This window comes from Podarcis vaucheri, assembly GCF_965113315.1.
Source record: "Podarcis vaucheri genome assembly, chromosome: 16".
Lineage (NCBI taxonomy): Eukaryota > Metazoa > Chordata > Lepidosauria > Squamata > Lacertidae > Podarcis > Podarcis vaucheri.
The window spans coordinates 24,288,337-24,304,028 of record NC_138754.1 but is presented as its reverse complement, the minus strand read 5'-3'; the positions used below and the strand labels follow the sequence as shown (position 1 = coordinate 24,304,028).

General features: G+C 51.0%; 1 protein-coding gene across 1 annotated transcript in view; it reads left to right on the top strand.

The window, feature by feature from the left end:
• GAS2L1 (growth arrest specific 2 like 1) overlaps window positions 1-15,690 on the top strand; it is a 55,372-nt gene extending 39,682 nt beyond the window's left edge. Inside the window, exons 3-6 of the mRNA XM_082203090.1 lie at window positions 3,473-3,580; window positions 4,624-4,720; window positions 9,215-9,593; window positions 13,021-15,690. Coding sequence (XP_082059216.1) covers window positions 3,473-3,580; window positions 4,624-4,720; window positions 9,215-9,593; window positions 13,021-14,692 — 2,256 coding nt within the window. The 3' untranslated portion in view covers window positions 14,693-15,690. The remainder of the gene's footprint in view (window positions 1-3,472; window positions 3,581-4,623; window positions 4,721-9,214; window positions 9,594-13,020) is intronic.
• The last annotated feature ends 2 nt before the right edge of the window (window positions 15,691-15,692 follow it).

Below are 15,692 nucleotides of genomic sequence, written 5' to 3'. Positions count from 1 at the left end.
CAAAATGAACATAGTATTTTAGCTGCAGTTCTTTCATTTTCAGCTTTGTATTCTTGCTTTTGAAAGAAATCGCGCCTAGACATTCCGTTGTGGTGCCCATAACCTAGGTTTAAGCTGCCATTTAGCGCCTAACTTGTCCTAGATGCCCCTCAAGGGGTCCCTCCCAACGCTACAATTCTATGATGGCATGATCTCAACTATATTGCTTGTTCCAGAATGCAAGAAGGAGAAACATGCACTGTGGAAATGGAAAAGGTGTTCATTATGGAGTAAGGCAGAGCTTTTTCCACTGGGGTCGCCAACCTTTGGCGCCCAGAAATCTCTACGCAGTCGCCATTGGACCTGCGCCAGTAGCAAAACGAGCCTGGGGAATTTTGAACACTGCCCAGGTGTTGTCGGACTACAACTCCCATCATCCCTGGCGAGCTTCACCATTGCACAGGGATTGTGGCATTCGAAGTCCAACGACACCCGGGGTTGAAGACTTGACTGGCAGCTCCAGAGTTTCCTTCCCAGCCCTACCTGCAGACGCCAGGGATTGAACTTGGGACCTTCTGCAAGCAGAGCAGAAGCTCTGCCAACGAGCTGCAGATTTCCCTTTAACACCTAGGAGAGCAGGAAGCTGACTCATACCAAGAAATGCCATAAGTCTTATCGAACTCAATGTTGTCTGCAAAACCAGAGGCAGGGAATCTTCTGGGCCCAGAGAGTCAGATCTTTATCTGTGGGACTACCCACCTTCCATTTGCCTGATGATGTGAGTCACTGCAGTGGCCCATCTAGCTTAGTGTTGTCAACACTGACTGGCAGCAGCTCTCCAGGGTTTCAGGCAGGGTCTCTCTCTCTCTCTCCCCCCGCCCCCAGCCCTGCCAAGGATTGAACCTAGGAACTTATGTATGCAAACTACTGAACCCTGTTGCAACAGATCAACAAAGATCAAGCTTACTAGCTGCTTTGCTTCTCAATATTCTCTGGTTGGCCTCTGTTATTTTCTCCTGCCAATAGGGAACCTATGTAAGGACTCTATATGGACTCTTGCATACCCCATAAGGGAAGAAGGGCAATTTTTGTTTACAACAGTTTCCTAGGGGTTCAGGAGGGGTCTTGTCCCAGCCTTACCTGCTGGGGACTGAACCTGGGACCTTCTGCATGCAAAGCAGTTGCTCTGTTGTCTAGCTGTGGCTCTTCAGCTTAAACGGCTCTGCTCTCAAATAAAACTGCTAACAGATGTTGTGTCAGAGGTCTCTGTCCTTGCTTTCAGGAGCCCAACCAAATGTGGAAAAGTTGCAGTCATTTTTGCTGTTTTTTCCTAGTGCGGGAAAAATCCACTTTTCCTCTCCCACACCCCACCCCCTTTCAGCAAGAGAGCTATTCTATACAGGCTTGTAAAATTCCATGCATTAAATTTTGTTCCATCGAGGGAAAATAAAAACTCATACTCTTCCCCGTCCGCCGCCTTTTAAAAAGCCATTTATTCACCTCTTTTCAGAATCATTAACTCACTTTTCCCAGGGATCACAGTGGCTCAGAAAACCAGAAAAACAGATTATTCATCGCTGAAGGTGGATAATCCCTGGAAGATAAGACTAGGATAAAACACTGTGAATGGTCATTGTGGCAGCTTTGAAGCTGGTCACTCTTAACACTGTCCGAAATAAATATGCACTGCATTCAGCGTTAGCTCAGTGTAGACCCATCACAACTAATAGGCATGGCTAAGTTAGACCCGTTGATTTCAATGGATCTACTCTGAAAGCGTTGTAAACAAAAATTGCCATTTTCTTTTATGGGGTATCCAAGAGCCCATATAGAGTCCATACATAGGTTCCCTATTGGTAGGAGAAAATAACAGAGGCCAACCAGAGAATATTGAGAAGCAAAGCAGCTAGTAAGCTTGATCTTTATTGATCTGTTGCAACAGGGTTCTCCCCTCACCCGCAGGAACCATGGCGCGCAAGGCCTTATATGGACTTTTGAACTTGCCACCCTGTAGATCACCCCCAGAAACATCATACATACATCACAGAAGGGGTGTAACCTAAGACCACCCCCCAGATACATCATACCTACATCACAGAAAAGGCGGTCTACAACAGAAATTTGAATGTTGTTTTTCTCCTGTCCTTGTTTATCTCCTGTCTGGCAGGTTACTTGATTGGATTGCCTGGGGAGCCTGGCCAGTCTTTTGTAATGATAAATACCGTATTTTTTGCCCCATAGGGTGCACCGACCCATGGGACACACCTAGTTTTTTTGGGGGGAAATAAAGGGAAAAAAATTATTTCCCCCCCCCCAGGCGCGGGGCTGGGGCGGGGGAAGCTAGAGCTTCCCCTGACCCCAGCACCCAGAACAGGCTGCTCTCCGCAAGCCATGGGAGGGCTCCCGCGGCTTGCGCAGCACTACCCGAAGCCCGGGCGCAACTGCTCAGCGCGCCCAGGCTTCGGGGTGCAGGCAGCTCTCCGCAAGCCGGGGGAGCCCAGCGGGAACTCCCGCGGGCTCCCAAGGCTTGCGGATAGCTTCCTGAAGCCTGCATTCGCCCCATAGGACGCACACACATTTCCCCTTCATTTTTGGAGGGGGGAAAAGTGAGTCCTATTGGGCGAAAAATACGGTACTTAGTTCCTGGGCCATGTCACAGGCTCACACCCTATTCAAATACAGACATACCCTTAAGACAGGATTTGTGAATGAAAAGACAATGGGGAGGCTTTTCCATTTTCCTATGACCTTGCAGAGAAAACATTTGGTCAGTTTAGGACAGTTTGGGAATCAAAAATGGTTCCAGGTCGGTCTTCCTGTGCTGATCTATGTACGTGCTTGGTTGGTACACTTATGAACATTGAACATATATCTAAGACCTCAGAATTCCTATCACACAGTTCAACATATCTGGAAGGCACAGGTTGCCGAAGGCTGTGCCTGGATTTACTGCATGTGCCTTGCTGTTTCCGATATGTCTCCCTGAGCCGGGAGGGCATAAATCACTGCATCTGGGAGCAGCTTTTGGCTCAGGGCATCACCTCTTGCATCACCTCCTCTGGCTACAGACAGGGTGGGCCCCTTCCTTGTTTTGAACTGGTTGCCAAGGCGGGAGGCCCAAACATCCCCCAACTTTCAGTCTGTGGCTAGGTGTACTTTCATCGACAGTCTGCAAGCATTTGGGGGGGGGAGAGTTATTCTCCCTGGTTCCTTCAGGGCATAGATGTGCTGGCTAGGGGCTGGTTTATTAGGGTCCCCAAGGGCCACCTTATCCAACCCCCCAGCAATGCAGGAATCGCAACTGGAAAAGGAGACTTCCCCCGTTTGACCCTCCCTGCACTCCTGCAAGGTAAGCTTCGCACAGGGACTTGAATCAACTTTATTTTGTTGTGGGCTGCAAAGGAAGCAGTGTGTTGGATTGTTTGCGGTGGGTTGGTTGCTAATCAATGACTTTTCTTTTTTCCTCCATCCCCTCTTCCCCCTTCCCCCTTAGGTAAGAGAGATCCTGGGCCACTGTACCTGCCCATCCCAGTTTCCCATGGTCAAAGTCTCAGAGGGTAAATATAAAGTGGGAGACTCCAACGCCCTGATCTTTGTTCGAGTAAGATCTTCTACAAATACATCTCTTTCCCTCCCCTCCTAGCTTTCCCCCCTCCCCCCCAAAGAATAATCTCTCTGCCGGGTTCTAAACCAGTAGTTTGCAAACTGGGGTGTACCACCACCTAGAGGGCTGTGGGATTACCTATCAGGGTGCTAAGAGGCAAGGGACCAGCAGATGCGGGGCTGCGGAGAGCTGGAGGTGTAAATGACTATCAGACTTTGAAAAGCCCTGGATCAAGCCCGCCGAATTTGTTAAATTAATTAAACCACATAGTTTTAATTGGATTTTGAATAAAACGTGCAATTAATTGTTACTGTTTCGGAGTTCATTGTGTTATTATCTTCCTTAGTAGGATGTACAAACCACTATCCTGAATAATGCTTTTCGTAGGGTAGGGAGCACCGGGGATGAGTTTATGGAACCAAAGGGGGGGGCCTCCCCTCCCCCCAAAAAAGTTTGGGGACCACTGCTCTAGACTCTGTGAGATCAGATTATCATTGATTGCATCTATCGGTAGCTTTATGCAAAGAAAAAGCGTCAAAGTACAATGAGGAAAATTTAATACAATGAGCAAGACAAAAGCCCTTAGATGCTCATCCAGATGTATAAGGGCAGAATGTTACCCGCCCTGTTATAAGACAAGCACCCCCCTAGGGGTTCCTGCAGCCAGTCGGAAACCGTGCCTTGGTGGTTGAACGTTTTCGGAAGTCGAACGGACTTCCGGAACGGATTCCGTTTGACAACCAAAGTACGATTGTATACCTAAAATCTTTTGCTTATTAGGGGCTTCCCGCACATTTTGTTCAAAAAATTGCTTTGCAGAGGTATCAAAATTTTCAAAAGTAGGGGGTTCCATGCTTTTGAAAAACAGGTGGTCCTTAGTAATTATCTAATTGGGACCCACTGATGTAAAACGCAATTACGCCTGTTGCACCCCACCTAGCAATCTCCCCTCTTGCCTTTCCATGTGAGGATGCACCCTATTGATCCCACCAGCAAAACCTGCTCACCTGATGTGGGTTTTTTTGGGGTTGCCCACACAGGTGCTGAGGAACCACGTGATGGTGCGGGTCGGCGGGGGCTGGGACACCCTGGAACACTACCTGGACAAGCACGATCCGTGCCGCTGCGCCTCTTTCTGTGAGTATGGAGGACTCGGGTGACTTGTACTGACCTTTTCCAAGCAATCTGCACAGAAGTCTGATCTGGGACGCTTTAACAACATCTCTGCACAGGACCACAGAGTGGTGCCCTGTGTGTGTGTATTGGCATGAGTTGGTATTACAAAGATCCTCAGCATCTCTAGATGTCAGGCGGCAGAGGAACCAACCCCCACGGCAGGTTGCCAGGAACGGATAAGACAAGGAAAAGAACCGTGGGAGCTGTTGTTTGCCCCCACAGAGCTGCAGTTCCCAGCGCGCTTAACAAGCCATACTTCCCAGGATTCTTGAAAGCTGCGTGCTTTCAATGTGTGTGTGTTTGTGTGTGTACATCATGAAACACCCAGCAGGGCTTTCCAAGGGAGTGATGCTTCTGAATACAATGGTACCTTGGTTCTCAAACTTAATCCTTCCGGAAATAAGTTCCAAAACCAAAGCGTTCCAAAACCAAGCTGCACCTTCCCATAGAAAGTAATGCAAAACGGATTAATCCGTTCCAGACTTTCAAAAACAACCCCTAAAACAGCAATTTAACTTGAATTTTAATATCTAGCGAGACCATTGATCCATAAAATGAAAGCAATAATCAATGTACCGCACTATAAAATAAATAAGACGGTATTGTAGATGATAAAAATTAACATTTTTTCCTTACCTGCACTGATGATAGTCATTATTTGGATGGGGGTTTTTATCCATTTCCGCAGTCACACAATCAATCAATCAATCAATAGCTGAACTGGGTTCCACACAGTCACAAAAACAAAAACTGAAAAAGCACAAAATAAACAACAAAATAAATAAATAACAAAAGCACAAAATAAATAGCAAGAACAAAAGCACCAAACTTAATCAGTTCCGGCAGTCTGTTTAACTTCTGAAATGTTCGAAAACCAAGGTGCGGCTTCTGATTGGTGCAGGTGCCCCGGAAACAATAGCTAACAACCGCATCAAACATTTGGCTTCCAAATAACGTTTGAAAACCGGAACACTTCCGGGTTTTTGCTGTTTGAGAACCAAGGCGTTTGAGAACCAAGGTACCACTGTACCAGTCCTTGGAAACCACGGAGGAGGGACAGAGTGCTTTTGTGCCCAGATCCTGCTCTGGGCTTCTGATTGGCCATTGTGAGGAGAGGGTGACAGGCTGAATAGGCCATGGGCCTGATCCGGCAGAAAGGCTCTTCTGATATTCGTACAGAACTTCCAGGTGCAGAGGCAGTCTAGCTTGGTTCTTTGGGGCCTTTGGCCACTGTGAGGAAAGGATGGCGGACTGGATCGATCAGCAGCCTCATCCTGCAGACTGCTTTTTTATGCCATCTTGGGGAAAGTGTTTGCGCATAAAGATAAGCCCAGATTTCTGGCTCTTTCCCACATTGGGAACCTGCCTTGGCACAATCCTTGGAGGAGCTGCCATTGTTTACAAAGGCCATCCCTTGCTCTTCAGCAAGTCATGCTGTGAGCCTTCTGTTTTCCTTCCCAGGAAACTGACCCCATAGCAGCTGACTCTGAGTCTTCCTGTTGTTCAGGGAAGCGGAGAGCATGAAACGATATTAACCTCAAAACGGCTACATAATCAAGCCTGGGAACTTTCGACTTCTGAAGGCGGGGGTTTGCTGCATTCCCGCAGTGCCCCCTTGTGGCTTGTGACCATCATAGCTTCCTTCCACACGGGTTCATTGCGGTTTGCACAAAACAGTGACCTGGAGTTACCCTGCTTGCTGGTTTTTTTCTCTGCCTCCTGATTGGCTTGGATGCTGAGCCTTGCAATCCTATGGGCTAGAAACTTGACTTAAAAAAAACAAAAAACAAAACAGACATTCCACAATGTTCAGCTGAAAGTACATCAGTCCAACTGTAAAGGGACCCCTGACCATTAGGTCCAGTTGTGGCCGAATCGGGTTGCGGCGCTCATCTTGCTTTATTGGCCAAGGGAGCCGGCGTACAGCTTCTGGGTCATGTGGCCAGCATGACTAAGCCTCTTCTGGCGAACAAGAGCAGTGCACGAAAACGCCGTTTTACCTTCCCGCCAGAGTGGTACCTATTTATCTACTTGCACTTTGATGTGCTTTTGAACTGCTAGGTTGGCAGGAGCTGGGACCGAGCAACGGGAGCTCACCCCGTCATGGGGATTCGAACCGCCAACCTTCTGATCGGCAAGCCCTAGGCTTTGTGGTTTAACCCACAGCGCCACCTGCGTCCCTCAGTCCAACTATATATATTGGGATAAATACCTAGTGGAAGGACAGCTTGTTATCTCCCCAGTAGCATTGGTGCATAAGCTTGTGTTGCAGATGAGACAACAGAATGGAGCAATGAGGGGTTGGGCTAGGGAGAGTCTGGTGAGACAGCCTTGTAGATCAATTAGCAAACTCTGCTAGTCTACAAGGATGTGCACAGCTGACATTAACCGTTTGTGAGCTTTGAGAAACAAAAGTTTGCTCTCTAGGTAGCCGGGTAATATCAGAGAACTGTAGAGTTACAAGGGACCTTAAGTTTCATCTAGTCCAAACCCCTACAATGCAGGAATCACAGCTAAAGAATCCCTGGTAGAGATTTGTATTAAATTTTTTTAATGTGGCTGATTTGGTAAAAATATATATGGAGAAAAAATCAATAAAAATGATTTTAGAATCCCTGACAGATCCTTGCTTGCAACCACAGAGCAGGGGAAGCTAACTTAGGAGACACAGCCAGAAATAAGCTTTCCCCCCCTGTTAACAAGGTTCACCAAATATTGGCTTGGCTAACCAGCCAGCCGTTATTTGTCACCCCACCCTGTGTCCACTGAGAGTTTGGGAGAGGGTCTTCCCTCATTGGTTCAGGGTGAGAAGAAGGTAAGAAACTATAGAGTCCTCCTGGTGCTTGGCTGGGGCAATTCCTCTTCTGTACTTGCTTGAAAACCGCAATGGACGTGAGGTAGAGATCTCACTCGCCACAGGTCTGGGAGAACTCGCCCCAGGCGATGTGGCTTTGGGATGCATCCAAGGAAATGGGGGCAATTGGCAGGCCGGCAGCTGGCTCCAGCCCACTGACCAGCAGCCGGGCGATCTCCAGTCCTTGGATCAGCATGTACCATATTTTTCGCTCTATTAGACGCACCGGACCATAAGACGCTCCTAGTTTTTAGGGGAGGAAAACAAGAAATAAGAAAGCAACACAAAGCCTCCTGAGTGAAGAGGAAGCACTCCTCCCTCTTCGCTCAGGAAGCTTTGCAGGGCTATCCCTTAAGCCAGGAGAGCAAGCGGGATCGGTGTGCACCGATCCCTCTTGCCCTCCTGGCTTCAGCAAAAGCAAGCCCCCTGGCTTTCCCCCCACCTCCCGCAAGAGCCATGCGCTCTTTAAAGGGAGCGTGGCTCTTGGGGGTTTTCTGGGAGGTGGGGGAAGGGACAGAGCCACGCGCTCTGTCCCTTTCCCCACCTCCCGCAAAAGCCGGGGATAGTGGCGCGAAGCCTCCACAGGGCAGCGGGATGAAGACTCCCCACTGCCCTGCATTCACTCCGTAAGACGCACACACATTTCCCCTTACTTTTTAGGAGGGGAAAAGTGCGTCTTATAGAGTGAAAAATACGGTAACTGCGACTCGAGCCTCAGAAACCTTCAGGAACTGAGCACGCAAGCCAGCAGAGAAAATAACTCTCCACAACAGAAGGGTGGATAGAGGCTGTGTAAAGCGTATTTACAGGCATTTTATTCAGCATCAGGACAAAGGGAAAAACATGTCTTCTCTCCTTCGTGTCCAAGCAAGCAGCATAAGCAAAAGCTATACACCAGGGGTCTGCAACCTTTAAGACAAAAAGAGCCACTTGGACCCGTTTCCGAAGAAAAACAACAACTGGGAGCCGCAAAATTTGTCATTATAAAAATAACTTTTTTGTCACTTTTTAAAATTATTTCTTTGTTTGACCCCTCAGAATTACTCCTCCTCATAGAAATAAACGTTAAATTAACAAGTTACCTTTTGTGTGTGTGTGTGTTGTTCACTCCCCTTCAAAACAGTGACCAGCGTACATGCCCCCTTTCAGTGCAGTGACCAGCGTACATGCCCCTTACAATATAGCGGGTGGGCGGGCGGGAAGGTGACGTCGGGACGGTGCGTGACTAACACACGCACTGCCCCCATGTGACGTCACAGCCAGTACAGCGCCCGCCACAGTGGGGAGTGTCGGGGCGCACAATGCACCTCCTCCCCTCGCTAGTATCTGCCCCGGAGCCGCGGCAAAGGTGTAAAAGAGCCACATGCGGCTCCAGAGCCGCGGGTTGCAGACCCCTGCTATACACAAACGGAAGTTCCCAGCAAGCTGTTTTCTGTGCTGGAGTGTAAACCGGCATGTGACATACAACAGTCATGCCTGTTCCTTTTAAGGTGGAAGGGAGTATCTTAAGAGTGGCTTGTGGATGCTTTTCTATCCTGGGGATGGAAGACCGTTTTTGTTTCATTTTCCTCACTCGTCCTGATGTCCTCTCTCTGTTGCAGCCCACCGCCTGAACCAGACTCGGGGGCTCGGATTCTCCCCCCAGAAGACGGTGACTCCAGGCAGCCCCCAGACAGGCAGCCCCAGTGCCCAGCGCCGGGCTGAAGCCATGAGCCAGCACAAGCTCTCCGAACCCCTCCGTGGCGGGGATAAGCGGCTCTCTGCTGGAGGGGACCCGAGCCACACAAAAGGTACCCGTCCCGGACACCCGGCCAAGGGGCCTGGAGGAGACCACACCCCTCCGCGGCAGCTGCCAGGGGGTCCTTTGACCACGAAGCACGACGGGCTGCCCTCAAGGTCCGGCCAGAGCTCTGCCAGCCCACTGAGGGGGCCCACGGTTCAGCGGGACACCAGTGACTTGCGGCTGTCCAACACTCTCAGGTAATGTAGGTTGTTTTCTGGATGGAGGAAGTTGCCTTATCCTGAGTTGTTCCCTGGGTCCAGTTAACTGGTCTACGCCGACCAGCAGCAGTTCTGCAGTGTTTCAGACAAGGGGTCTTTGCCAGCCTTACCTGGTGTCAGGGGCTGGGCACAGGAGGAATGGTGGAGACTGCCTCCCTAGCCTAATTATAATTTATTATTTATACCCCGCCCATCTGGCTGGGCTTCCCCAGCCACTCTGGGCTGCTTCCAACCAAATATTAAAATACAGTAATACATCAAACATTAAAAGCTTCCCTAAACAGGGCTGCCTTCAGATGTCTTCTAAAAGTTTGGTAGTTGTTCTCTTTGACATCTGGTGGGAGCGCGTTCCACAGGGCGGGTGCCACTACCGAGAAGGCCCTCTGCCTGGTTCCCTGTAACTTGGCTTCTCACAGTGAGGGAACTGCCAGAAGGCCCTCATCACTGGACCTCAGTGTCCAGGTAGAACGATTTATTATTTATACCCCGCCCATCTGGCTGGGCTTCCCCAGCCACTCTGGTTGGCTGCCAACAGAATATTAAAAACACAATAAAACATCAAAAACCACCCTAAGCAGGGCTGCCTTCAGATGTCTTCTAAAAGTCAGATAGTTGTTTATTTCCTTGGCATCTGATGGGAAGGCGTTCCACAGGGCGGGTGACACCACCGAGAAGATCCTTCCAGAGAAGAAGACAGTTCAGAATTACAACAGGGGTTTGAGGGAGGTCACAGCTCAGAGGCAGATGAGGGGGAAAGTTGGGAAAGAATGGGAGAGGAGGAGGAGGAAGAGGAAGAACCAGGAGAGCAACAACTGAAGGACACAGTGTCTTTAGAAAGCATTCCAGACCAACTCCCTTCTCCCAGAACCCGGCGAGCCTTGAAAGTAGGAGAGCAAAGGGCTCAGAAGCAAAGGGCGCTCAGCGCCACCCGTAGAAGAGATGACGAATGGGGAAGTGGGAGAAAAAGAAGGTGGAGACTCACCTGGGGGCAACGCCATTATTCCAAGAGGCTGTGTTTCCAAGCCTCTCTCTGTGAATATTGAATAAAAAGCAGGTGGTAAGAACTTTTCCTTGTCTTATCCGCTCCTGGCAACCTGCCGTGGGAGCTGGTTCCTCTCCTCTAGAGATGCTGAGGATCTTTGTAACACCAACTCATGCCAATACACACACAGGGTACCGCTCGGTGGTCCTGTGCAGAGATGTTGTTAGAGCATCCCAGAGCGGACTTTTGTGCAGATTGCTTGGAAAAGGTCAGTACAAGTCACCTGAGCCTTGGGAAGCCCATAGAGCTTCCAAGAGTGTCGCTCGTTTGACTTCCTCCTTCGGCTCTATGCCATTCTGAAGGGAGAAGACCATCAGGCAGGAAACGGCTTTTAGTATCTCCTGGGTAAAGGGAAGCTTCTGAGCAGGACCCGGGGGCAACAGCAGGACCCGGGTGCAACAGCACTTTCTCCACTGCTGCCCCTTGGCAGTGGAAGGGGAACATATCCATCATGACAGCCGTCCCCTCCGTGAACTTGCCTAGTTGTTTTCTCAAGCCATCCAACTTGGCAAGCATTGCTGTATCCAACAGCTAAACAGATGCACGAAGGCGCAGAGAGCCTTAAGGTTCCTCCTCTGGGTGGCTGCAATGGAAGTCCTCCTCCCTTAGGCTCCAGCTTCACTGTCATAATGATGGAAAACATTACCTGTACAACTGTTGTGGGAAACAGCCAGCCCGTGGGCCTGGGATAGGTCAGTCAGTAAAGCATGAGACTCTTAATCTTAGGGTCGAGGGTTCAAGCCCCGTGTTGGGCAAAAGATTCCTGCATTGCAGTGGCTTGGAATAATAATAATAATAATAATAATTTTATTATTTCTATCCCGCCCATCTGGCTGGGCCTCTCCAGCCACTCTGGGCGGCTTCCAACAAAGATTAAAAATACATTAAAATGTCACACATTAAAAACTTCCCTGAACAGGGCTGCCTTTAGATGTCTTCTAAATGTCAGGTAGTTGTTTATCTCTTTGACATTTGATGGGAGAGCGTTCCACAGGGTGGGCGCCACTACCGAGAAGGCCCTCTGCCTGGTTCCCTGTAGCTTTGCTTCTCGCAGTGAGGGAACCACCAAAAGGCCCTCAGCGCTGGACCTCAGTGTCCGGACAGAACGATGGAGGTGGAGACACTCCTTCAGGTATACTGGGCTGAGGCCGTTTAGGGCTTTAAAGGTCAACACCAACACTTTGGAGGCAGCTGCCAAGACCATATAACACCTGTCCTGAATGACCTACATTGGCTCCCAGTACGTTTCCAAGCACAATTCAGTCACCAGTCTAGTTGCCGCATTCTGGATTAGTTATAGTTTCTGGGTCACCTTCAAGGGTAGCCCCACGTAGAGCGCATTGCAGTAGTCCAAGCGGGAGATAACCAAAGCATGCACCACTCTGGCGAGGCAGTCCGTGGGCAGGTAGGGTAGATGGCCCTTGTGATCCCTTCCCACTAATTAACTATGATTCATGACAAATTATCTAAATTTTCTAATCAGACCACCTAGCCCTTGCAGGATTGGCCCACTAGGATGTTGTTTTTTTGGCAGATGTCACCTCCACGACCTTTCCCCAGCCTGATGCCATTTGACACCTTTCCACAATACTGAGTTGATTTCCAAATTCAACTTTTTATATGTTTTTTTTAAATTAAAAATGTGGTTTCATGTATAATTGTTGTAAGCTGCTCTGACGTTTATTAACTTATTTATTCATAAAAATATTTGCATGCTGCTGTGTTGTTGTTGTTTTAAGAAAATCAAAGCGGTTTACAGCAATGAAACATAAAAACCATACAGTAAAACTATTTAAAAGGTTTAAGACAGCTACCAGTTAACCCTTGCGGAAGGATGTATTCCTAATCGTAGGCCAGGGGGTAATAGTTGCCTGCTGAAAGTTGCCTGCTAAATCTCTAGTGGCAGAATGTTCCACAGGACTGGGCCGATGACACTATTTGTTTGTTTGTTTTAAAATTTATTAAACTTACATATCGCCCTTCATCAAGAGATCCCAGGGTGTTTCACAGAATGAAATACAAGGTAAAACACTGAAACATCAAAACAATAACCACCCCCCTTGTTGTTGTCAAACGATCCTCACTAATTCAGGGAACAAACCACAACTCTTTGGTAGATGACCTCAATGCAATACAACTGGGATATAAAGATTCAGGCTTTTTAAATTAGCACAAGAAACTTGAACCTGGCTCAGTAGTAGATGGGCAGCTTTTTTAAGAATGGTGTCACGGCAAGAAACTCGAGTCAACGGTCCGGCTGCCACGTTTTGCACCATTATTGTGAATGGCATTATAGAAATCTTTTTGTATGGATAAATGCTAACGCTGCTAACCACCACAATTGCCTTTCCCCCTCTGCTCTAGGCCCCCCAGAGCCCGGCGTCTTTCTGGAGACAGCGATTCCTCAGCGTCCTCCGCGCAGAGCGGCACTTTGGGAAGGCGGCACAATGAAGATGGCGGCAGCAACGGCCCAGCACTCAGGAAGGAGCCTGGGCGGCGGCTGGGCGAAGGGACCAGCCCTCAGGCCCACGCCAGCCCCAAGAGGCAGCCGGCCAGCCGCAGCCAGTCACGAGACCGGGTGGACTTGCCAAGGCCATCTCTGGCGCCCCGGAGGACTGAGGCGGAAGAACGCGGCCGCCCCCGGATGGCCAATGGGCACCTCAAGCCGTCTGTGCAGCAGAGCCCTCGCCCACGGGCACGAAGCCAGGGGAGGCCCAGCGGGGAGCCCACCGTTCTGGTCATCAGCCGAGGTAAGGACGGGCAGCACTCTTGGGTGCGGGCTGAAGACCCCAAGGAGAGGCCCGGGGGCTCTGGAAGAAGCACCCCCAGGACCAAGAGCCCAGCCAGGTGGGCGCCAGGGACGCCGGTGGGGTCTCGGAGCCCGGCACTCGCCAACCGCAGGGGGTCTCTCCCTGCCACGAAAACGCCAGACCCCCGGCCGCGGACGCCGCCTCCCTCGGCCTGCGGGACTCTGAGGCAGAAGCAGCCAGCTTTGGGGGGATCCCGCGGGGCCACGAGGCAGCAGCCCCGGCCTGGCGGGAGCGGGCACTCGCAGCAGCCCTCAGACAGTTTAGGACGGGAGCTGGAAGAACTGGCTCACACCTTCCGGACCCCCCTGCGCCTGGACCCCAGCCAGGAGCAGCAGCTGTTCCGGCGACTGGAGGAAGAGTTCCTGGCCAACTCCCAAATGATGGGCCTGGTGGTGGATGGGGAGCCAGAGCAGTTAGAGCCCCTGGGCCGGGCCTGTGACGGCCCCCGCCTCCTGCAAACCACCCCAGATCAAGGAGCCGCCGACTCGGCCTACTGCTCCTCCAGCTCATCCTCGTCGTCCCTCAACTTCTTCAGCAAGTACGGCCTCCCAGGCGAGGCGAAAGACGAGCCCAAGAGGAACGCCACCTCCCAGAGGCCGGGGGTCCCCGAAGCGGGCACCACGGTGCCCCCCGACTTCCACAACGGCTCGGCCGACACCTGCGAGCTGTGGGACTCGCCAGTGCCTCTGGAGCGAGCCACACGCTGGAGGAAGCCGGCTCTTTCCAGCTCCTCGGACGAGAGCAATTGCTACGTCTGTCTGAACGACCTGCAGGAAGTCCAGGAAGGGGCGGAGCTTCCCGAGCCTCTGACGGACAGCCCGTGGGGCATCACGGAGGCGGCTGATTCGGACCTGGGTTCTCCGCCCCGCGAGGCCACCGAGGGGTCCGCTCCCTGCGAGGAAGTTGTGCTGCGCCCGAAGTCGTCCCTCAAGAAGCCTGACCGTGTGCCTTCCATCTACAAACTCAAATTGCGCCCCATGATCAAGCCTCGCACCGACTCCCAGCCGGACAAGACCCCTTCGAAAATCCCCACGCCCCTCAGCTACAAGGCGGCAGGGGTGGGCAAGTCTCCAGCAGGGGGCGCCTCGCCCAAGGGCAGCCCTTCCAAGCGCCCTCCAGAGCAGTACCGACCCTGGGCAGCCTTCCACAACGTCTTCGCCTCCCTTGTGGAGCCTTCCCACGGCCCGGCGGAGTCCGGGGTGGCCGACGAGGGCGCCTGGGCATGAGGGGTGCCAGAGGGCAACCGGCTGCCTCTTCTCTCCTTCCTGGCTGCTTCAGTTGCCCAGCCTTCCTTCCCCCGTCCCTCGGGCACTGTTCCTTCGGTGACCTCAATATTGCTGCTGTTCTGAACGGATTGTGTGGGTGGCGATGCCTTTAATTTCTAAGGTGGTTCTTCCATTGGGGTTTGGTTTTAAATTGTGGCTGGAGTGTGGCATGGCTTCGTAGCAAATTTGTGTGTATGTGTGTGTGAGAGAGAGAAGCTTTCAGGGGAAAGTCTTTGGACACTGGATAACACAGCGAGGAGCTTCTGACGTGGTCCGATATTCGCTCGCATTGGCCGTTGTAAAATTCTTTTGAGTCGGCTTTGATCGCCTTCCACCTCCTTCCCCAGTCTTCCAATTCGAGTAGCACTTTTGACCTCTAAACCTCTTGCTCCCTTCTCATGTAACCCCTGCCTCAGCTTTGACGTCCTTGGGCAGCTTCCCCTTGGGGATGTTTTAAAAAGGCGCCTTCCCAGCTGAGTGGACGCTATAGACCCTTGGGAGTCTTGCAGATAGTGGTGACTCAAAGTGGGAAGGTGCTTAATGTGCACAGGACGGGGGAGGCCCCACACAGAGACTGGGGGAGCCTCTCCCCACTAGGCGAGCTGACAGCGTTTCCTGCAGATTATCTATTTTTTAAACGAGTCGCGCTTTTGGAGAGAGAGGGTCTCGCTGAAGTCTTGCACATGAATTCCTCTTCAGACAGACCCTCTCGGCGTCCTGGGATCTGGGCCGTTAAGACTCCTGTCCCCTCAACCAGACCAACCCCCCTGCCCCCCCAATGTACTGTAGGTGTGTTTAAATAATCTATGCATATTTATATAAATACAACCGAGTGTGTCCGCTCGCCTCCTGAGCGCTGCCTCCCGTATAGTGCCCGCCTTCCGACCCCACGAATGTAGCTAATTGAACTGACCTGCGAGCTCTCGGAACCCAGAAAGTAAAAAAAAGAGGACAAATCATG